Source organism: Carya illinoinensis, chromosome 1 (assembly GCF_018687715.1).
Source record: "Carya illinoinensis cultivar Pawnee chromosome 1, C.illinoinensisPawnee_v1, whole genome shotgun sequence".
NCBI classification, from domain to species: Eukaryota; Viridiplantae; Streptophyta; class Magnoliopsida; order Fagales; family Juglandaceae; genus Carya; species Carya illinoinensis.
In genome coordinates, this window is record NC_056752.1 from 1,749,585 (window position 1) to 1,774,079 (window position 24,495).

The 24,495-nt window shown below is 37.0% G+C and overlaps 2 protein-coding genes, 2 long non-coding RNA genes and 1 pseudogene across 4 annotated transcripts; 4 read left to right on the forward strand and 1 right to left on the reverse strand.

Moving 5' to 3' along the window:
* Nucleotides 1-375: 375 nt before the first annotated feature.
* LOC122293228 lies at nucleotides 376-11,767 on the forward strand (annotated as a pseudogene).
* A 3,243-nt stretch (nucleotides 11,768-15,010) lies between these two features.
* Nucleotides 15,011-15,947, forward strand: LOC122301453. The gene is made up of 2 exons (XR_006240188.1): nucleotides 15,011-15,578; nucleotides 15,811-15,947. It is a non-coding gene; the product is annotated as an uncharacterized LOC122301453 (long non-coding RNA).
* A 1,120-nt stretch (nucleotides 15,948-17,067) lies between these two features.
* On the reverse strand, nucleotides 17,068-18,432 carry LOC122301460. Its single transcript, XR_006240189.1, has 2 exons — nucleotides 18,256-18,432; nucleotides 17,068-17,323 (listed from the first exon to the last, which is right to left on the reverse strand). It is a non-coding gene; the product is annotated as an uncharacterized LOC122301460 (long non-coding RNA).
* A 1,220-nt stretch (nucleotides 18,433-19,652) lies between these two features.
* On the forward strand, nucleotides 19,653-20,567 carry LOC122304939 (probable receptor-like protein kinase At5g24010). Its single transcript, XM_043117203.1, has one exon. The coding sequence runs from the start codon at nucleotides 19,797-19,799 to the stop codon at nucleotides 20,565-20,567; it is 771 nt and encodes a 256-aa protein (XP_042973137.1). The 5' UTR covers nucleotides 19,653-19,796.
* A 9-nt stretch (nucleotides 20,568-20,576) lies between these two features.
* LOC122304932 (probable receptor-like protein kinase At5g24010) lies at nucleotides 20,577-22,532 on the forward strand. The gene has a single exon (XM_043117194.1). The coding sequence runs from the start codon at nucleotides 20,577-20,579 to the stop codon at nucleotides 22,287-22,289; it is 1,713 nt and encodes a 570-aa protein (XP_042973128.1). The 3' UTR covers nucleotides 22,290-22,532.
* Nucleotides 22,533-24,495: the final 1,963 nt, after the last annotated feature.

Below are 24,495 nucleotides of genomic sequence, written 5' to 3' on the forward strand. Positions count from 1 at the left end.
TTTTCTTTTCGCACTTCATCAAAGCATGGAAAAATGATGTATTCAAATCCCCTTCGGGCAACGATTTTAACCTTGATTTCTGGTAGCCCATAATCTCTTCTCTATGTAAATAAAGGAGATGCTTTTGCTCACACGTCAATAACGCCATTTCAGCCTCATGAGAGAAATTTGTAGTCATTGTGTGTTCCAAGTCTGCTAACTCTTCTTCAAACATTTTAATATCTGAATCCACCCTTCCAAAAACCTCTATATTCCATTTTTTAACTTCACACTAACCTGCACCATATATAGGACAACCAGGAACAACTTGCATCCAACATTCCAAAACTATATGTAGAAAATTCTCATGAGTGCACCACATTCTTTGAAACCGAAATGGTTAAGGACCACTTCAATGTTCACATTCCAGCTGAGATACCATTGGACAATGATCCGAAGAAGTTCTTGATAAATATTCCATCCTTCCATCAGCAAACCACAACATAAATACTGCATTCACCAATATTCTATCAAGTCGTGCTCAAATTTTTCTACCCCCTAGCCTCCCATTACACCAGGAAAACCGATATCCACTCAACGGTAAATCAAGTAAACCACACTCTTGAATACAATTATTAAATTATAGGATAGCATGAGATGATAAAAAAATACCACCAATTTTCTTAGTTTATGAGTGAATCATATTGAAGTCACCACCAAGAAACCAGAGACATCCATCCACCTCTAAATCACAAAGATATCGCCACAATGTTCTACACTGCAGTTGAAAACAACTTGCATAGACAAAAGTGGCAAACACCTGATCGTTACCATAGGAAAACCATCATAATAAAGCTTGATCCATTGCCAAAATCAACTGAAAATCAATCCCATCTACCAAAAGAAGCCATATTTTACCACCAACATCTACATTATGACAAAAACTCAGAAGATGTGACCATCTTGCCCAGTGATGACATTTATTAACTGAAAGAAAATGTTCTAATAAAGCTACCACCAATGGCTGGTGTTTATTTATAATATGTCGCAGTCTAGCCTTCAACAAACAAATACCTCTAATATTTTATGTAAGAATATTCATCAAAATTAATCATATTTATTAGAACATGTTGTCCTTTCCAGAACAAGGGTGGTTTTTTTCTTTTTTACACCTCGAGGATGCTTGATTGGAACATCAAACTCGCTATCCAATTCATAACATTTTGCTGCCAGTTCTTCAATCTCATCATCATCTTCTTTTTCAGATAAAGAATGCACATTCCTTCATTCAAGTACCATATTCCCCTCATTCTCATCAATCCCCCTATCTAACACTCGACATAATGCATATTCCAAGGCTTCATCAATGATCTTCAATGAACTTCTTAAAGTTTGAAAACCATGATTGATCGCCTCGATATCATCCTTACCTGTTATTTTCTTCGACTGCTCAAACCAATTTTACAATTGATTCATTAGTGTAGTAGAAGAACCTACGTGCTCCCTCACACTCTTCTCATAATTTTTTGAAACCCCCTGGTCCACATTCTCCCTTCTTTCCATCAACTCTATTGGAGCAACCTCAAGGTTAAACTGGGTTAAACTGATCTTTAGTCAAAAGATCACCCTTTGAAGACACATATATAAAGCACCTCCAAAAACCTTTTTCATCTTGCTTTTTCCTACTATTAAACTGAGCAAGAATTTCCTCTCTTTTGGTGTAATTAAACCGAGCCTCCTCCCTACTTGCACCCTTCCCTCCTTCTTCTAGCTTCTTTTCTCCTATCACCTTCCAAACCTTTTTCACGTTCCCACGACCACCCTCCTCCTACAGTACTTTCAATTTTCCTTTCTCAATAGATTTTTCTTTATGGCCACACTTATGCTCAAATGACCTTGCTTCTGACACTAGTTGCAAAACGCCTGAATCGAATCATAAACTACCTCTTGATAATGACTTGATTCAATCCCTAAAGGACCTAACCAGAAATGATGCTGCAAAGGTTTCGAGACGTCCATTTCAACATAAATCTGTGTCACCTCAAGTCTAGTAACACAAGCCGTAGCGATATCACGTTTCAAAATTTTCCCAAAACCTCCTCCAATACTTTTTAGAATAGAGACATGAAAATAATTTGGAGGAAGCCCCGACAATGAAATCCAAATAGGAACAAATGGAGAATCCTCTTCTTTGTTAAACTCTAGAGTCCAATGAAAAACCCTATATGGAACACCCCCCCCATCTCCCCATTACCCCAAGGCATGACACTCACGAAATCCTCCTCATTCGATATCCTTACCAAAATATTCCGTAGATTCTTTAACTGTCCCACGAAAGGCATTGAGTGGAGTCCCTAGCGATTTTTTATGAAGCCTCTAATGTGGTCCAACGATGGTCGCCGACGTAAAACTTCAATGCTACAGCAAAACGAAAAGGCTAGTTCTGCAGATTTCACAATTTCAGATTTGGAAAACATGAAATACATTTCACCCTTATTGAATCGCATCTCTCTAAAAGGAAGATCAACCTTAGGCAAAGGTTGAGGCCTATTCACGACTATATCTGCATAAAACTGCTCAGGTCCCATCTCCTGATCAAATTTTCCACATCCCATATTCTGGATCAACAACATCAGGAGGCTGTCTCGTCAAGAGAATCGGTGGCGTGGCAGGCTGCACCATGCAACAAACCCTAGGAGGCGATGCTAATCAAATTCATTTACAGGAAGGATCAACTAGCTAATATCCTAACGAAACAACAGTCTTTTTCATGGTTTCCTATCTTAAGGGACAAGCTCAACGTTCTTCAACCAATGTTTCACTTGAGGGGTCTTGTCAACCATATTCCCATATCAGAGTCCTATGCCACTATAACCTAAAACTGTAACAACAAAAGTTCAAATTCAAATGACACTAAAGATTAGATAAGAATAATGTTCTGTCATTCAAACTTAAATATACCTTATCTTTATCTTCTTGTAACTGATTTGTTGTTCATAAATACAAATTCCTACCTCAGTTAAGGTCAAGCAAAGCATTTCTGCAAACACATAGAATTCTACACTTCTCGAGGAGCTAAGAGTAACTACAGTGGTTTGAGCAAGGTTCTGCATAAAGGTTATGGATCGACGTTGAAGGTTCTACGTTCGAGCTGGATGAATTATGGAGTAATTGGGATCCAGATGATGATTACTTGCAGAGCCCAGAAAGTGAAACATATGATCAGTACAAAGGTGAACCGCCTTATTATGAACCCAAAAGAATCACCAAGTATATTGCCCCAGCTTTTGTGTAACAGATGGCAGACAATTTACAGAGAGTATCAGCAACTCTAGTTTTCCAAGGATAACTTGAAGTTTTCCTGTCTATAAGAAAGCCAACAACTTTCTTTGGGTCCATTTCCCTGACGTAGTAAGTGCAACACCTAATGACTTGTGGATCAATCTCTATATCAATAGAAATTTTAGTAAGGAGATCAATCCTTACAATATAACTGAGAAGATAGATGTTGTTCCATTTTACATTGATTTTGTGGTTGATTCCAATGGTTTGGGATTTGTGAATGCTAGTATCAGCCCAATGGAGGGCTCTCGGATGTATAATGCCTTTTTGAATGGGCTAGAGATTCTAGAGGTAGTGAAGAAGTCAGTTTTCACTCCTCATAGGTGAATTGAAGTAGGGAAAAAGAAACTCTCCCATGCTATAATTGGTCTTGCATGTAGTGGGTCGTTTTTCATTTTAGTAATATTGGTGACATTGGGTTTAAAATTCAGGAAACCAGGGCATGATCAGATTTTGGGAGTGCCTCCGTATGGAATGTTTAGTTCGAACATCAAGTTGACTCAAAGAGGTCCTAATGCTTCCCTTGCTCCAAGTCTAAACCTTCATTTAAGGGTACCTTTTTCTGCAATATTTTTTGCAACGAAGAACTTCAATGCAGAGCTATTGATTGGTGAGGGTGGATTCAAGAAAGTCTACAAAGGAACTCTTAAAAATGGTACCAAAGTGGCTGTGAAACGAAGTGATCCACGACATGGGAAGGGCCTCGAGGAATTTCAAACAGAGATTATAGTTGATTTTACCTGTAAAGGGAATTCATGTAAATAATTGCAGATACTTTTTGAGTCCATGTATATATATTTGATCGACCTCATAGTTAGTGAGGCTGCATCTCTTTATGCTAAATCCTTGAACCCAATTTGCCACCATCACTCGTTCGGCTAACCACTTTGTACCCACCCATGGCTCGGTTTAATTATTACTCTGGAATAGAACGTACAACTCTTTTAGTTTTCTAGATTAGGCATCAATTATTGTTTTCCCCAGATGCTATAGCGCCAATATTGCTTTTAACCCATTCTTTACTCTTTTGTGGGGGCTCCTCTGCTACCCACATCTTTTTCTTCTTTTATTTTTTCTACTGACACTGCCTTTCTTTATGAAATAGGTGGAATAATTAATGTCCAAGTCATAGTCTTTTTAAGATTTCCTCTACGATACATGCATATCCCTGAATTTCATGATCGTCACCACCTTTATTCCATTCTTAGATACCTATAACCACTGAAAAAGTAGCAATCCTTACCAAAAAGTCCATTGAAGTCCTTCCTTCCCATAAGCTTATTTTCCAACTCTATTTTCTCTTCCTCTCCATATCACCTCACTTCTACTTGTCTCTTCAACTTACTCTCCTCCTGACAATTACTTCATCAACTATGAAGCACACTCCAACACCAATGTCGACACCTGAGTCTTCGTTGGCAACTGAGGTTTCTTAGTCGTAAAGGGGGAAACTGTCAAAAATAGGCGAGCATTGATGGAAGGTAGCTCTTGGAGACAGAGGGTGGATTGCTGGCATAGGCGAGCGAGTAATTCTAATCGTCCTGGTCAATTATTTGGTCTTTTCTCAGCTATTATTACTTGGCGGCTATAGGGGCATCGATGCAAGGCTAGGATGGAAGACTTGAGGGAATCAGTTCATCAAGTTTGGTGTTCCATCAAATATTGGGTGTCTTGGATAGCTTTAAAACTTAAGGATCTAAATGGGCTCACTCAACATGATGAAGCTATTTTAAATTGTTTCACCTTGCCTTTAAATTCTTCGAGGAAGGAGATTGTCATTCCGGTGATGTGGAAGTGTCCAAACCCAGGTTGGGTTAAGCTGAATGTGGATGGTTGTTCTCTTGGTAATCCATGTTGTGAAAAACGATGACAATGAATTGAAAAATAATATCGAACGAGAAAAAATACACACGCAATCACACACGACACAAGATGTACGTGGTTCGGCAAATTGCCTACGTCCACGGGAGCTGCAGAGGATTTTATTATTGAGGAATATCACACTACAAGATGGATCTTCAACACTGTACGTCCACAGTGTTCACTCATACAGTAATCGTACGGCCATATGATTTAAAACATCATATATATAGTTACACGGCAGAAACCCTACAAAATGTATGTTCGCTCGAGCAGCGTGTCGACCGCCCATCGAGCGAACTTCCCTTCCGCATCCTGCTCAAGCTCACTGTTGAGCTGACATCGAGCGTTTAATTCTCCCTGACTTCGCTCGAGCGGCCAATGCCTCCGCTCGAGCGAAAGCTTCTTGCTCGAGCTCACTGTCGAGCTAACATCTAGCGTTTGACTCTGCGTGAATTCACTCGAGCGGCCAATGCCTCCGCTTGAGCGATGTGGACCAGACTCCACAGTACTCAACAATTCTCCCACTTGGAGACTGGTACACTCGCTGTATTACCATCTTCCTCAAACATGATATCCTCCACCTCTGCAACTCACTACTTCTGTCTTCATGCTAGAAGACTAACTGAAGTTGCGCACAACTTCAGTTTCTCAAGCGTAACACCCTTTGTCAACATGTCCACAGGGTTCTTGCTTCCACAAATCTTCTCAAGTAATAACTGTCCGTCATCTAACAATGACTGTATGAAGTGATACCTAATCTGAATGTGCTTGGTCCTGGAATGGAATGCTGGATTCTTGGTAAGGAATATGGCACTCTGACTATCACTGTAGAGAGTGCCTTTCTGATTCTTCTTACCCAACTCCTCTAAGAAGCCTTGTAGCCATACCATCTCCTTTGCAGCCTCTGACATTGCAATATACTCAGCTTTTGTTGTAGACAAAGAAACTGTTTTCTGCAGATTAGAACCCCATGACACTGCAGTACCACCAAGTGTATAAACAAAGCCCGTGGTACTCTTTCTGCTATCAATATCTCCAGCTAAATCAGCATCAACAAAGCTCTGCACCTCCAAGCTCTCTCCAGAGAAACACAAACAGGTTTCTGAGGAACCCTTTAGGTACCTCAAAATCCACTTCACTGCTTCCCAATGTTGCTTTCCCGGGTTACTCATGTATCTACTCACAACTCCCACTGCATGGGCAATATCCGGTCTTGTGCAAACCATAGCATACATAGGTGAACCAATAGCTGAGGCATAAGGAACCTTACTCATGTAATCTTGTTCCTCCTCTGACTCTGGTGACTGATTCTTGCTGAGTCTGAAGTGACTTCCTAAGGGTGTGCCAATTGGTTTGGCCTTGTCCATATTGAACCTGTTGAGTACCTTTTTCACATACTCAGCTTGTGAGAGTCTCAACGTACCTCTGACTCTATCTTTGACAATTCTTATGCCAAGGATTTGCTTTGCAGCTCCCAAATCCTTCATTGCAAAGTGCTCTGACATCTGCTTCTTCAGATTATTGATCTCATCAATACTAGCCCCTGCAATAATCATGTCATCCACATACAACAACAAAATAATGTAAGAATTGTCAAAATGTCTGACATAACAACAGTGATCTACCTGACATCTAATGTACCCTGCACTGTGCATGGAGTTGTCAAATTTCTTGTGCCACTGTCTAGGAGCTTGCTTCAGGCCATACAATCTCTTCTTCAGTATGCAAACTGAACTTTCCTTTCCCTGTACCACAAACCCCTCAGGCTGGTGCATGTAGATGTCTTCTTCAAGGTTTTTATGAAGAAAAGTTGTCTTCACATCTAACTGCTCAAGAAATAAATCTTCAGTAGCAACCATAGCCAGTACCATCCTGATGGTTGTGATCTTCACCACAGGAGAAAAGATCTCAGAGTAATCAATACCCTGCTTCTGCTGAAAGCCTTTTACAACAAGTCTAGCCTTGTACCTGTTACTGCCGTCATGCTCAGTTTTTACCCGATACACTCACTTGTTGTGTAATGCATTCTTCCCTAATGGAAGTTCTGTCAACTCCCATGTCTGATTCCCTAACAGGGAATCCATCTCATCCTTCATGGCTAGCTCCCACTTGCTAGAATTTTCATCGTGCAAGGTTTCTTCATAACTCTGTGGTTCTCCACCATCTGTCAACAAAATGTAATTCAAAGTAGGTGAGAAACACTGTGGAGGACGTATAGTCCTAACTGACCTGCAAACTGCAACTGTAGGAGTGGACGGTTCTGAAACTACCTGCGGAATAATAGGAATGGGTGCACTGGACCCACTCTCCCCATCACTCACATCTCTACACTGCACTGTGACCTCTAGTAGGTCATCTAATCCTACAAACTCGGACTCCTGAGGAGCTACTGTAGAAATTGTACTAGACTTATCCTTGTACATAATTTTCGCATTGAAAATCACATTCTTGCTTCTTATGATTTTCCGATCCTGATCATCCCAGAAACGATAGCCAAATGCCTCGTCTCCATAGCCAATGAAATAACATTTCTTTGACTTAGCCTCCAGCTTACTACGAGCATCAGAATTAACAAGCACATAAGAAAGATAACCAAAAGTTTTAAGGTGAGAAAATTGAACCTCTTTCCCGCTCCAAACCTCCTCAGGCAATCCACAATCCAGTGGAACTGATGGCCCTCTGTTTATCAAGTAAACGGCAGTGCTGACTGCATCTGCCCAGAAAGTGGGTGGTAGTCCAGCGTGCAACCTCATGCTTCTAGCACGCTTATTGATGGTTATGGTCATACGCTCAGCAACTCCATTTTGCTGTGGTGTCCTGGGAATGGTCTTCTCCATTCTGACACACAGAGCTGCACAATACTCCTTGAACCTGCCATCAACATACTCACCACTATTGTCAGACCTCAAACACTTCAGTTTCAAGCCTGTCTCTGTCTCAACCATGGCTTTCCAAATTTTGAAAACATTAAATACTTCAGATTTATGCTTCAAAAAATAAATCCATACCTTCCAACTATGGTCATCAATGAACGTAACATAGTAGCGAGAACCTCCAAGAGATGCAACTGGGAAGGACCCCACACATTTATGTGCACAAGATCAAGTCTTCCTGTCTTTGGCGTTCTGCCACTTTTCAAGCTTTTCTTTCCCCATCACACAACTCTCACACATACTGAGATCAACTGTCTTCAGTTCTAGTAGCTTGCCTCTAGACAGAAGTTTCGTCATGCCCTTTTGACTCATATGGCCAAGCCTACAATGCCACAAATCTGCTGTGCTCTCTGCAACGGTAGTAGCAATAGTGTCAATTAAACCAGTAGTCATATACAATGTACCAGTTTTCTTACCTCGAGCCAGTACCAATGCTCCTTTTGTGACCTTCCAAGTGCTATCTGAGAACACTACTGAATGACCACACTCATCAAGCTGCCGAACAGAAATGAGGTTCTTCTTCAACTCAGGAATGTGCCTGACCTTTTGCAAGGTCCATTTGTTCTTGCCAGGGAGTGCAATATCAATGTCTCTCATCCCCACTACATTCAAAGCCTCTCCATCAGGTAGATACACATTCCCAAAATCACCTGCAACATAGTTCCGCATTAGCTCCCGGTGGGAAGATGTATGGAAGGAAGCCCCTGAATCTAGTATCCAGTCATCAACTGGACTGTGAACTGCAAACAATAGTGCATCCTGTACTTCTTTAGTTACCACATTAGCACTATCATTCTCCGTCTTCTTAGGGTTTTTGCAGTTCTTCTTTATGTGGCCAGCTTTGCCACAATTCCAGCAAGTTGCCTGCTGACCAGGCCTCGACTTGCTCTTGCCCTTGTACTTTGATTTTGATCTTCCTCTGTTTGAGTTCCTGTCATGTGATCTCCCTCAAGAATCAACATTTAGGGCTGAACTCAAACCTGAGGTCTCGCCTAAATCTTTCCTGCGCACCTCCTCAGCCAAAATAAAATCACGAATATCATCATATTTCAGTTTAGTTTTACCAGCAGAATTACTAACAGCCATTCTCATAGCTTTCCAACTATTTGGCAGCGAAGCCAGTGAAGCCAATAGTATCAGTGCACGTATCTCATCATCAAATTCAATTTCAATAGACGACAATTGATTTGTGATAGTATTAAAATCATTCAGATGTTGTGCAACAGACATACCATCTGCCATTTTCAAATTGAATAACTTTTTCATCAGATGTACCTTGTTATTCGCTGACGGCTTTTCATACATACCTGACAACGCCGCCATGAGATCCGCAGTCGTCTTCTCCTTGATGACGTTGTGTGCAACGGTTGCTGCCCTAATAGTGAAAGATGAAATTTCTTCCCATAGAGGTAGTCCTCTATCTGCATCCTCCAGTATCCAAAATCCGTGTCATCAAACTTCTCGATCCCCGATACCTTCAATTCATCTCCAGCCATTGTTTCTCCTCAGACCCGAACCCTGGCTGTTGATACCAATTATTATGAAAAATGATGACAATGAATTGAAAAATAATATCGAACGAGAAAAAACACACATGCAATCATACACGACACAAGATGTACGTGGTTTGGCAAATTGCCTACGTCCACGGGGAGCTGCAGAGGATTTTATTATTGAGGAATATCACACTACAAGATGGATCTTCAACACTGTACGTCCACAATGTTCACTCATACAGTAATCGTACGGCCATATGATTTAAAACATCATATATATAGTTACACGGCGAAAACCCTACAAAATGTATGTTCGCTCAAGCGGCGTATTGAGCGCGCGTCGAGCGAACTTCCCTTCCACATCCTGATCGAGCTCACTGTCGAGCTGACATTGAGCGTTCAACTCTACCTGACTTTGTTCGAGCGAAAGCTTCCTGCTCGAGCTCACTGTCGAGCTAACATCGAGTGTTCGACTCTGCCTGAATTCGCTCGAGCAGCCAATGCCTCTGCTCGAGCGATGTGGACCAGACTCCACAGTACTCAACAATCCAAGTCCATCAGGTGCAGGTGGAATTATTAGGGATTATAAAGAGGACTTGGTTCATGGGTTTGCCGTAGCAACTAGTCATAATTCTAACAACTTTGTAGAGGTGATGGGTTTACTTCATGGGCTTCAGTACATTGATCAGTTGGGGTTTTTATTGGTGGAGATTGAATTGGATTCCATGTTAGTGCTTAGCTGGTAGAGAACTCAGAGATGTGGCTTGTGGTGTATGGAAGATTATTGGGAAGAAATACAAAGTCAGCTAGCTAATCGGCATGTTTCTTTTGTTCACTGCTACAGAGAAAATAATTTGGTTGCTGATGGCTTTGCTAAACTAGGTACTAAAGGTGTAACTGGTTCCTAGACTTCGTTATCCGAGTTGCCAGCTTCCATTAGAGGTAACATTAGGCTTGACAGAGGGGGTCTTCCCTATATTCGGAAAGTTTGTCGAGTTTGTTAGGGGAATTCTCTCTAGGTATGTTTTTCTTGCCTTGGTTTAAGTTCTTATTGACTTTATGTTCGTGCAGAATTGTTTTCTTGCAGGTTGCTTCTTTGTGTTTTGGTCTTGTTTTTCTTATTGGTTTGGTCTTGTTGTTGAGTATCTTTAGTTTTTTTGAGGTCTAGTTATGGTCTTATTTTATATTTGTATCCCCAGGCCTCCGGTTGTAACTACGGTTTTCCTCTACCATAGGTGAGGATTTATTAATAAAATTGGGAAGGGTCACAATTGGACATGTGACTTTCGACTCTTCTTAAAAAAAAAAAAAAAGTTCACCTCTCTATCAAACGACAATAATTTTCAAACACTTGTCTTTATATAGGTTTGACATCAACCAGGATGGCACATACATTGTAAACCTCCATTTCATTGTTTTCTTGTCACATTCGATCTATCTGTTGCTCGGTTCAATGTTTTTATTTTTGGGCTTTCACTTTTGACGAACTATAGCTTCCAAAACATTACTAGTTCTCCAAAGATTGTGTAATTCTTGCTCACCATCCCAAAAGGTGAATTTAAAAACTACTTCATACCCTACGAGCCATCTTTGACTTTCATGAATTATCTTGGGAGTAAAGACTAGAAATCTACATCGGCGCAACAAAGGGCCTAAACTATCTACACACTAGTCACACTGGAGGAGTCATTCACCATGATGTGAAGTCAACAAACATTCGATGAACATTATGTGGTTAAAGTTGCCGACTTTGGCCTTTCGAAATCTTGCCTTCCCAATCTGGACAACTTCACCATGGGTGTACAGGGTAGCTTTGGTTATCTTGCATTAGAATATCTTACAACCGTAGAGTTGATAGAGATATATGATGTATACTCATTTGGAGTTGTACTTCTTGAAGTTCTATGTGCTAGACCGGCTATCATACAATCATCTCAGCTGGATAAGGTGAACTTAGCAGAATGGGAGATGTTGTGGCAAAAGAAAGGCCAACTCGAAAAGATTATCGATCCAGTGCTTGTTGGTAACATTAAGCCTAGTTCATTGAGAATATTTGGTGTTACTACAAAAAAGTGTTTGAAGACATTTAGTATTGAGAGGCCGACTATGCATGATGTGTTGTATTACCTATATTATGCACTGCAGCTTCAATAAACAGGGATGCCTAGAGAGCCATTTGAGGACAGCACGACGACTACCATAACTTCATTGGAGTTGCAGCTTCCGGTTGTTTTGAACATTCCTGTTCATGAAGATGATGATGCACCCATTGGAGGGAATGATAGTTCTAATATAGAGGTTAGTGATGTCTAACCAATGGTTTGGGTAAGTACTGTCTAGTTTGCTTTAGCACCTGAATTCATAGCCATATTTCATTATCGTTTTAAAAAATTCAGGAATTTAATAAACCAGACTTTTATTAATAGTTATCAAATGCAGTGTTCCTCGCATGACTTAAATTCTTATCACCATGAAATTTGTAATATGCTTTAGTTTGCAGCTTTGTGCTTAAATTCTGTATCGATACGACTATTTAATGTGAACACTTTTTTTTTTGTTGGCCTTTTCAATTTCAAAAGTTAGTCTAATTGAATTGTAATAAAACTGGATAAAATTCAGTTGAAATTTTGATAAAAATAAAAAATAAAAATGCAAAAATAGAGAACTAGCCAGCGAGACCCTTCACTTGAGTAAGTTTCATTCCAATTATACTGCTCACTTTGTTTCATTGATATAATACCACCACTTGCAAGTGGTTTAGTAAAAAATTTAAAATATATATATATATTTATATATATATATATATATATATATATATATATATATATATATAAAACAATATGATGTCCGAAAACACAAAAAGAAAAAGACTAAAATCCTAGGTTCCATCTATCCATTTTATGCTTGTGTTTATATATATATATATATATATATTTAATAAACACATGGTACTACATGGTGGTGCTACATCAATGATGCAAAATTAATGAAATAATTGGGACAACATAGTAGCATTTTTCTTATTTTTATGAGTAATAATACACATACGATAAGTTTTTTATAACTCTATATACAACTATGTTTTAAATGCAACATATTTTTGTTAAACAATACTATTTTTATAAGTTGTTTTATAAAAATGTCTCTCATTTAAAATACTATTTTTGTAAAACAATACTCTTTTTATAAGTTGTTTTTATAAAAATGTATCTCATTTTTATAACTTATTTTTATAAGTTGTTTTTGTAAGTTTTATAAGTTGTATAAAAGAGCTAATTTTGAAAGGAAAATGCTACGCCCACCGCTGAGTTTTACCGCTGCCTGATCCCGCTTGATGTGGCATGGCCCTGTGGCATCAATTTAAAATATTAAAACAAATTGAATCAGTCCGCTTACTTTCTTTTTGTCATTCTCTCCCAAATTACAAATCCTTAAAGTATTGGCATTGGCTTTATCAAAAGTAAAGCCAAATGCATAAAATGATGAATCTGTGTAAATTAGAGCTGTATTGGTCTCGGCAAACGAAACAATAGGGACTTTTGAGCTACAGGGTTTGTACGTTTTCTTTCAAATTTGAAGGCTACTATACACACATTAACCGATTATTTTACTACATTTTAATTCCCAACTGCTGTCCTTTTATTTTCCCTCCCCGCGTGTTCTCTCCCCTTTTCTCCCTTTCTGGTTCTTCGCAGTGCACCCTAACCTTCTGGCCTCTCTTCGATTCTTCACATGGAAATCAAATTGGTTGTAGAACATTGATTTCTCTTCATCAAAATTTCGCGCGAGCTTCTTCTCCGAAGGCATCCCGCTTCTTCCTCCCTACAATTCTTAACGCAGAATCAGAGTGAGGCTTTTCTCTAGGTTGGTCTCCTCTCAGGTTCGCGGGACCTCAACTCAGATTTCAGGTTCATCTCATGCCAAATATTTCAAGCTTTGTGGCATCTTGAATTTGTTTTTAACGAGTATTTTCAATCGATATCTAGCATTCGATTGTAATCCTTGTAGTCTCACTACACTTACATTTGATCCATTTGGTTGCCAAGAATATGGAATAAGTGAAAAGAAATGAAATGTGATTTAGAGCCCTGTTTTTAAAAAATTGGCTTTGACAGGATTAAATTGCCACTATAACTAGTGCATATAGTGGTATGAGGCTCAGTTAAGTGAAGATTTGACTCTGTTGAGTTCCCAACATCAACACGTTTGAAGTTAATTTCTTTTTTCGTTTCACATTATCTCGGTATTCTTATATTAATGAATTGCATAATATAAACTACCCTCATATCCAAGCATGCTGCCTGTTTGATTTATGTTCTCAGAGAATGGACTCTCTCCTTGATGCCATTCTTCAGCATATCTTGTCACAGATAAACACTTAGATATTCTTGCCCCGCTGTAAATGTCCCTGTTTGGGATCTTATGGGCTGAGTGTTCATCAATAAGATATCCTGCTGTAGCTACTTCAATAACATTTGTGTTTATGTTTGTACATAATTTGAATGTTGGAAAGGTTATTTATTAGCTCATTATATTTCTGCATTGAATTTAAGATTATGGAGATATGCAGCAGATTGCTAGTTTGGTTTTCAAAATGGTCAATTTTTATCTGCAATATTTAAACTAAATGTTGGCTATATTAAGAAATATATATTGATGGTCCGGTTAATTTTCTCTCAAGGTATTGATGCCTTTTGGCTATTAATCTGGTAACAATATTGGCTATTAACAATAATTTAAGTATCAAATTAAATTATTAATGTACATATGGTTAGTGTAATTGCAAAATATAAAAAAAAAATTAAAAATATTATTATGAAAGAAATAGTATTATATTATTATTTTGATGAATTCAATGACTAATCTAATGTGAGATTATAGATAAGAAGGTTTTGATTTATGAAAAACTTATAGTTTTTATCAAATTTTGAAGATAATTTTGACGAAGCCAATGCCAATATTCTTAGAACTCCACTTCATAGCATTTTTCGTGCCCTGTTCTTGCCTTCTTCGAATCATTCATCCCAACTCCACATCGTAGAAGGCTTATCATCATTCTCTCTTCCGCATCATCTCCTCCACCTCACCAGAAACACTGTCTTGACGGATGAACATTTGGTCACAACGCAGAGCCTCAGGTGAGGATTAACATACAGGCCACAACCCAGATTTTTTTCTCTGGATGCTTTTGGTAAAGTTAACTATTTTTATTTAGTCCCTCTTGTAAACAATAAAACAATTTTTTTTCCTTTCCATTTTTTTCCACTTCATGGATTCGGACCTTCCCTTTGTTGGGTTTATTTTTCTGCAATTCTGAATAATCCATGAGAAAAAAAAAAAACTATATTTTTTTTTTATTAATGTAATTTTGTGCTCTGGGATTTTTTAAATGTATTTTGCGTAAAAATGACTGCTTTTTCGATGGGTATTGAGATGTTGAGCTCAGTCTTTCTCACCGATGGTTGTTAATAAATGTCTCAATATGAGCACAATCTGTTTGACGAAATGTCTCAGTTTTCCTTCTTCCAAAATGCTTGCATATCTCTTGGTCTTAATAAATCCATCTGCACTGTTTTTTGGAACCATTTTTATTCTATGTTTGTTGATGTAATATAACTGTTTGAAGTTTGTTGAAGCTAAATGCACTATCCGGGGATGTATCGAAACTCCAACATCTCTTGGGTAGCCACCAAGTGTCGGCGAATAGGGATATGTTCCTTCAATTGGTCAACTTGGCTTCCAGTCACAAAATGTGGGCTTTTTCACACTGGCATGTAGACTCTACAGATGCAGATCAAGTTTCACTCTGATAACAAATATGAGATACATACTTCCATCATAATCTAACAATTCCTGAAATTTAGTGCATATCTTTTCCTCTTAATACAGGTTAACAAGGGAATGGAGTTTGTTGGTGGTGAAAGTGATGCAAATGGGCAGGGTAAACGAGTATTTTTGGAAAATGGTAAGGGAAAATCTCTCAGAACCATCTTTCTGTCGATGCTTGCTTTTAACAGCAAGATTGTTGGCTATACACTACAACAGGAATGAAAATATGAGATCTTAGATACATTGTTACAGAAAAAAAAAAAAAAAAAAACAAAAAAAAAATTCTTTCAAGTATGTTGCCATTAGAGTTATTGGCTTCAGATTTAATGTCTCATCTGGTTGTCACTTTCCTTTTATGACCTGAACAGCGATGATGGATTTGTGCATTTGGTACTAAAAGATTTCAAAGGGATCCAATTCCTTGGGATGAAATGCAGAGATTTGATTTTTGATAGAGCTACTTCAGCCATAGACTTAAAGTAGAAAATATATAATGTTTAAAGGTATACTAATAGCACCAAATCGAATTAGGTGGTTATGTAAATTGTACATACTTTCCTGTGTTTGTTGGGGTTGAAAGTTCTCAAAATATGGTATGTTATTTATTTGTATTCTTGGTTGCTAAGAAGTGATTGGTAATTTTGGTTTGCTAATACGCATTGGTTGATTTTGCAGGTTAGGCATTCTTGTGGATTTTTTTTTTTTTGTTGGTATGACTTAAAATTACCACCGTATGGCGAAAAGAGGATCAACCGATTAAAAACCGAATTTCAAAAAATACAACTAGCAAAGGATATCCAAACAACTCGACATCGACTAGAAATAGAGGCTGAGAGGCGCAAGAGAAAGCTTGAGATCGTCAATTTATTTATAGTAATTTCAACGACATGGATACTTTGTTTAGGATTTTATTTTGAGAAATTATGAGAAAATAATGTGAGCAAGATGTAATTTTCATGTCATGGGTACTTTGTTTTGTATTTTATATGAAGTTGTTTTCATTTTGGATTAATTTACATCTTTTTAGTTTTATTTATTGAGCCTGTCATTCTTTGTTGATCCATCTATGTTAATTATCCATTGTGCATAGGAGCATCAATGTTTTGCATTGATTATATTAGTTTTGTGACTGCCAAGTGTGTCATTTATAATCCTTGCTCATTATAATTCCACTTACTTCCTTCCACTCGGTCAAATTAAAAAGAAAAAACATTCACTCTACAAGTACAAGATAATTCTTGCCTTTATAGTTGCGGGTTACATTTGTATGGTAACCCAACTAGTTCTCTATAAACATCTAAATTAGTTGTTCTTTTCAATGTTTTATGTTGCTCGCAAATTGAATAAGTAGAGAATAAAAAAAAATGGAATAAATAGAGGGCAAAGAATTTAAACTGCATTTGTTTTTTTTTTTTTTGACTTATTTTTGTAATGAAGAGGGGAGGGCACCCATGTGGGCGTACTGCCTGTCCCATCTCCTCTGTGAGCATGCATGATGTTGAACTCATTGTTCTAATGCTATTTCAGAGCTAGCTTTTGTCGATGTAAAATATTAGATAGTGAAAAGCCACAGGTTGATCTTCTGAAAGTCTAATAAATAACAAAAGAACTGATATGGATCAAACTTGAAAACTGAAACCTGAAAAGTAATTGTCATTGATTTTTAAATGACAGTGTAATTTCATTACAAAAAATCTGGATCAAACTTGATCAATAAAGCATTGAAATGCTCAAGAACAACGTCGTCTGGAATTTACAATAGCTACATGTTTATGGAGACAAAATGCACTAAAAAGTCATCTCCACCAAAAAATATATCATCTCCGCTCCACCAATGATACTTCACCTAAACGGGAGGAGCAGTTCGTCTATCACCAAAATCTGCATATATCAAGCAAGTATAAAGCAAAAACCTGCATATATCAAGCAATTATAAAGCAAAATTTGCATATATGCAAGCAAGTATAAAACAAAAATCTGCATAAATATAACTCTCGTTCAAGCAAGCAGATGAATAGAAAATGCAACTGCAAAAAGACTGACTAAGAAATAGGAACAGAATATTCAAGCTAAACAAACAAACATCACAGAAAAAGCATTCTTGTTTTAACGGCTAAACTTAATCAACACTTGAGAGCTTTCCTTCTAGCTAAAACTTTGCTTTTCATCATCACAATTATTAAAGTGTTACCCAAATCCAAACACCGAAGGGATAAAAAAAGCACAAAATATAATAATGGTTATTGCTTGTAATGGATAGCTGCAACTCCAATTAATGAAGCATGATGCCAGGCCCAAGATTACCCCAAAGCATTTCTAGTAGAGAGAGGTCAAGGAATGCCGTGTACAAAAAAACAAACAAACAAAGGAGAATATCAAAACTAAAAAGATGATTCAAACCGACGGATTTCATCGTAATCAATTTATATATCAAAACCCTATTTGATTTGGTAGAACTACATGCCTAGGTTTACTGGAATTATTGGAAGGATTGAAGGGACACTCGGTATATATAAATAAAAAATAAAAGGAAAAAAATTACGAAAGAAGTTGAAGGCAAATCAAACGGTAGTGTTGTTTTGTATTGACTCCCCTTTGCCTCTCCAGAGCGACACACAAATATAGCTTTTCTCTCGATTCTGCTTTGTTTTTATCTAATCTCAGAATCGTTGCTCATTGGTTGAGGTCAAGGAATGCCGTGTAGAAAAAACAAACAAACAAGCAAAGGAGAATATCAAAACTGAAAAGATGTTTCAAACCGACCAATTTCATCAAAACCTTATTCGATTTGAGGGAAAAATATAGAAATGTACCTCTCGTATTGGAGGTCGGACGGAGGAGAGCCGAAAGACTGCGTTGGAAATGGATCTTTTCTGCCACGCGGACTGAATGCTGGTGGAGGTCTGACAGAGGAGCCGGAGGAAATGAAGGCAACTTAGGCAAGCTCAATGGGGTTTGGGGATTTTCGACTTCTGAAGAGGACATGAACGGGGGGCTTGGGCGGGAGCCGTGTTTTGCTCCTTTTTAAAAACAATAATTAAAAAACACATGGCATGCCACGTGGTATAGTCAAGCGGGAAAAGAAAGTGGTAGAACTTAGTGGTAACTGTAGAATTACCCATTTTGAAAATAGCTATGTGTTATTTTCATATTTTTATAAGACGTTAGGGGTCCGAAAATGATTAAGATTAGAGATTAAGTACTTTAGTCATAAATAGATTCTATAAAAATAAATTTATAAATTGACATGATTTTAAAAAATATATTAAATCTATTTTATTATAAAAATAATTCTTCAATCTACTGTATCATATTAAATCAAATTTAGTTTTATAAAATTTTGTATTTCTCTTATGATTATCATATATGTGCCAAAAAAAAAAAAAAAAAACCTTATATGAAGAATATCTCTCTTCCTCGTCATGGGTTCATCTGATCTTCCCTTTTTTTTTGGGTGGACTGGAATGCTCATCTTACTTTTTCTTTTCTTCGTTTTTTTCATATTACTTTTTCATAAAGCTGGAACCCGTTCAATACTTCAGCATTGGTGTGGCCCTCCATTTGAAATCAATTATTGACTTACGGGGAAATTAGAGAGCATGTTCATTTCATATATCGCAACAACCGTTAAAATCAAACCTAGCTTGATAAAAGTTAATTTTCAATCACTTTGGATATATTTATTTATTTTTTTTTAAATTTTATTCTAAGAATACCCCCCATGACCTCTTAACTAACAAATGTTTCCCGTATTGTGTTGGGCACGACCTTGAAGGTTCCATTTTCTAAAGGAGGAGAAATTACCACTAGATCACTATGATGATTATATAATTATACATATAGGATGGCCAGTAGGACTTCTGGCTGCCATTTGAAACTTTTGACAATCAAATTTACAGGGAAATTAGCCTCTAATTGTTAGACAGATCTAATCTCTCTAGACATGAGACATCCCAATTTGCCACCATCACTCGTTCAGCTAACTGCTTGGTACCCGCCTATGGCTCGGTTCAATTATTACTCACGAATAGAAGTACAGCTCTTTTAATTTTCTAGATTAGGTATCAATTATTGTTTTCCCCATATGCTATTGCACCAATATCGCTTTTAACCCTTTCTTTACTCTCTTGTGGGGCTCCTCTGTTTCCCACCTGTTTTTCTTTATTTTTTCTACTAACATTGTCTTTCTTTATGAAATAGGTGAAATAATTAATGTCCAAGTCATAGTCTTTCTTTAAGATTTCCTCTGCGATACATGCATATCCCTGAATTTCATGATCATCACCACCTTTATTCCATTCTCAGATACCCATAACCACTGAAAGAGCAGCAATCCTTACCAGAAAATATATCCATGGAAGTTCTTCCCTCCCATAAGCTTCTTTTCCGACTCTATCTTCTCTTACCTCTCCATATCACCTCACTTCTACTTGTCTCTTCAGCTTACTCTCCTCCTGATCATTACTTTATCAACTGTGGAGCACAATCCAAAACCAAAGTCAACGATACTCGAGTCTTTGTTGGTGACCAGGATTTCTTAGTCAGAGAGGGAGAAACTGTCAAAAACAAAAACTCATCAGCAAGCAGTTCACCTCTCTATCAAACGGCAAGAATTTTCAAATACCCAGCTTTATATAAGTTTGAAATCAAACAGGCTGGTAAATACATTGTACGCCTCCATTTCTTTGCTTTCATGTCATTATATATTGATGATCTGCCTGTTCCTCGATTCAATGTTTCGCTAATTTCTCGGTTCTCACTTTTGACGAACTATAGCTTCCGAAACATTAGTACTAGTTCTCCAAAGATTGAGGAATTCTTGCTCACCATCCCAAATGGTAAATTTAAAATCTACTTCATACCTTACGAGACATCTTCGGCTTTCGTGAGTGCCATAGAAGTCTTTCTTGGCCCTGAGAGCTTCATCCCTGATAAGGCCGCTCACATTACTTCTCAAGGATATAAGAGTGACTACAGTGGTTTGGCCTCCAAGGTTCTGCATAAATTAATCTATAGGATCGATGTTGGAGCCCCTTCTACGCCCCAACCCGATGAATTATGGAGGAATTGGGAGCTAGATGCTGGTTACTTACAAAGCCCAATAAGTGAAACGGATGATTCATAGAAAGGTGAAATGCATTACGAGCTGAATGAAAGGATCACCAGGTATATTGCCCCAGATTTTGTGTACATGACGGCCAGAAATTTTATAAATACTACCAGCAACTCCAGTTTTACAAATATAAGTTGGAGTTTTCTTGTCAATAAGAATTCTATATACTTTCTTCGGGCTCATTTCTCCGACATAATAAGTACAACCAGTAATGTCTTGTGGTTCAATCTCTATATCAATAGAAATTTTAGTCGGGAGATCTATCCTTATAATCTAGCTGGAAATAATTCCGATGGAGTTCCATTTTATGTGGATTTTGTGGTTGATTCAGATAGTTCGGGAACTATGAATGTTAGTATCGGCCCAATGAAGAACTCTACGATTAAAAATGCCTTCTTGAGTGGGCTGGAGATTACGGAGGTTGTGAAGGAATCAGATCATTTCACTCCTCCTATGGAAATTGTAGGGAAAAAGAAACTCTCCCCTGCTATAATTGGTCTTGCATGTAGTGGGGCATTTTTAATTTTGGTAATATTGGTGGCGGTGGGTTTGAAATTCAAGAAACCAAGCCATGATCAAATTTTAGGAGTGCTTCTTTATGGAGGGTTTAGTTCCAATAACAGGTTTACTCAAAGAGGTCCTAATGCTTCCCTTGCTCCTACTCTAAACCTTAGTTTGAGGGTACCTTTTTTTGAAATAATGAGCGCAACAAAAAACTTCAATACAAAGCTATTGATTGGAGAGGGTGGATTTGGGAAAGTCTACAAAGGAACTTTTAAAAATGGTACCAAAGTGGCTGTCAAACGAAGTGATCCACGACATGGGCAGGGTCTGGAGGAATTCCAAACAGAGATCATGGTGTTGTCTAATATTCGTTACTGCCATCTTGTTTCTTTGATTGGATATTGTGATGAACAGTGTGAGATGATACTGGTTTACGAGTTCATGGAAAAGGGGACTCTGAGAGATCACCTTTATCATTCAGATGAAAATTCTGAGAGATCAACTTCAGTATCTGAATTATCTTGGGAGCAAAGACTAGAAATATGCATTGGTGCAACAAAGGGCCTAAACTATCTACACACTGGTCGGGCAGGAGGAATCATTCACCGTGACGTGAAGTCAACAAACATTCTACTTGATGAACATTATGTGGCTAAAGTTGCTGACTTTGGTCTTTCGAAATCCGGTCTTCCCGATCCGGACAACTTCACTATGGGTGTAAAGGGTAGCTTTGGTTATCTTGATCCAGAATACCTTACAACCCTACAGTTGACAGAGAAATCTGATGTATACTCATTTGGAGTTGTACTTCTTGAAGTTCTTTGTGCTAGACCAGCTATCATACAATCATCTCAGTTGGATGAGGTGAACTTAGCAGAATGGGGGATGCTGTGGCAAAAGAAAGGCCAACTCGAGAAGATTATCGATCCAGTACTTGTTGGTAACATTAAGCCTAGTTCATTGAGAATATTTGGTGTTACTACAGAAAAGTGTTTGAAGACATTTAGTATTGAGAGGCCGACTATGCAGGATGTGTTGTATTACCTAAATTATGCACTACGGCTTCAACAAACTGGGATGCCTAGAGAGCCATTTGAGGACAGCACAACGACTACCATAACTTCATTGGAGTTGCAGCTTCCAGTTGGTTTGAACATTCCTGTTCATGAAGATGATGATGCACCCATTGGAGGGAATGATAGTTCTGATATAGAGGTTAGTGATGTCTAACCACTGGTTTGGGTAAGTACTGTCTGGTTTGCATTAGCACCTGAATTCATAGCAATATTTAATTATCGTTTTAAAAAATTCAGGAATTTCATAAACTAGACTTCTATTAATAGTTATCAAATGCAGCGTTCCTCGCATTACTTAAATTCTTATTGCCATGAAATTTGTAATACACTTTAGTTTGCGGCTTTGTGCTTAAATTCTGTATCAATACCACTATTTAATGTGATTTTTTTTTTTTTTTTTGGTTGGCCTTTTCAATTTCAAAAGTTAGTCTAATTGAATTCTAACAAAAGTAGATAAGGTCCAGTTGGAATTTTGATCGAAAAGAAAAATGCATAAATAGAGAAGATTGACATGACTCTTTTAAGATAAGTGAGTATAGCTAGAGATTATTTTTAAAGAATTGCTACTATGTCACTTGAGTTATATTGCTCACTTTATCTCATTGATGTCGCACCACCACTTGATGCCACATGGTTTATTAAAAAATTAAAAAAATATATTTAAAACAATATGACGTTTGAAAGACGTTTGAAAACATAAAAAGAAGAAGACTGAAACCCTAGGTTCCATCGATCCTTTTTATGCTTGTGTTTTTTTATATATATTTTTAATAACACACATGGTGCCACATGGTGGTGCTACATCAATGAGGCAAAGTTAACGACATAATTGGGACAACATGGTAGCATTTTTCTTATTTTTATGAGTAATAATACACGTACAATAAGTATTTTACTACTCTTTATACAACTATGTTTTAAATTGAATGTATTTTCATAAAACAATGCTATTTTTATAAGTTGTTTTATAAAAATGTTTCTCATTTAAAAGAGGATTGTATAAAAGAGTTTTGAAAAGAGTTATATTTGTATCATTTTCTTATTTTTATAAGACGCTACCAGAAAAGATTAGATTAGAGAGGTGCTTTAACTACAAAGAGATTTCATAAAAATAAACTCATAAACTGACGTGATTTCATATGATATATTAGATCTATTTTATAATAAAAGTAATTTTACAATTTAATGTATCATATTAAATTATATCAATTTGTGAGTTTATTTTGATAAAATATTTAAAAATAAAGCTGGTTATTATATATGAGGAAAAAAAATAGTTATATGAATAGAGAATCTCTCTTCCACGTCATGGGGTACTCATCTGATCTTATTACCATTTTTTATTTTATTTTTTGGACTGGAATGCTCATCTTACCTTTTCTTTAATTTCTTCGTCTTTTTCATATTGCTTTTTCATAAAGCTTGAACCCGTCCAATATTTCAGCATTGGTGTGGCCCTCCAATATTTGAAGTCAATTATTGACTTACGGGGATTAATTAGAGAGCATGTTGTTCATTTTATTTACCTCAACAACCGTTAACATCAAACCTAGCTTGATAAAAGTAATTTTCAATCACTTTGGATATATTTATTTATTTATTTATTTAAATTTTATGCTAAGAATACCCCCATGCATGACCTCTAACTAACAAATGTTTCCCGTATTGTGTTGGGCACGACCTTGAAGGTTCCATTTGACTTCTGGCTGCCATTTGAAACTTTTGAAAATCAAATTTACGGGGAAATTAGCTTCAAATTAATTTTGATCTTTTATGATGCTAAGGTGATTAGATCTTTTAATTTTTGTAGTAGTTAACTTGAAGTTATCATCTCCACACATCATACCTATTTTAATTTTGTTTTTATTTATCCTATAACAAGTATGTGGTGTATGGATGCATGATAAGTATAACAATTTAATTAGTTTAACAAAAATAAAATAAAATAAAGAGTAATAAAATAATAAATAATAATAAATAATTTTAAAATATGTAAAGTATGGCGTGAGATGATGAGTAGCATCCCTCCTCTTCTTCTTCTTCTTCTTCTTTTTATTATTATTATTGTTGCTAAACTAAGCGATTTCTTTTACCCATCATACATGATACACCACACATTTGGTATAGGGATGATGAATAGAATTTTTCATATATATATATATATATCAATCTTTCCTTGGACGTACATTTATAAGCCATCTATATGACTAATTAATTCCAACACATGTTCTCTTATTTTCTTTTCTGTAACAATCTTGCACATATTAAGCCATGCCATTCAGTCTTTTCATAAATGACCATAATTTCAAAGTTCATTAAATTTTAAAAGTTAGAAAACTCTTCGTCTTCTTTCATTCTTT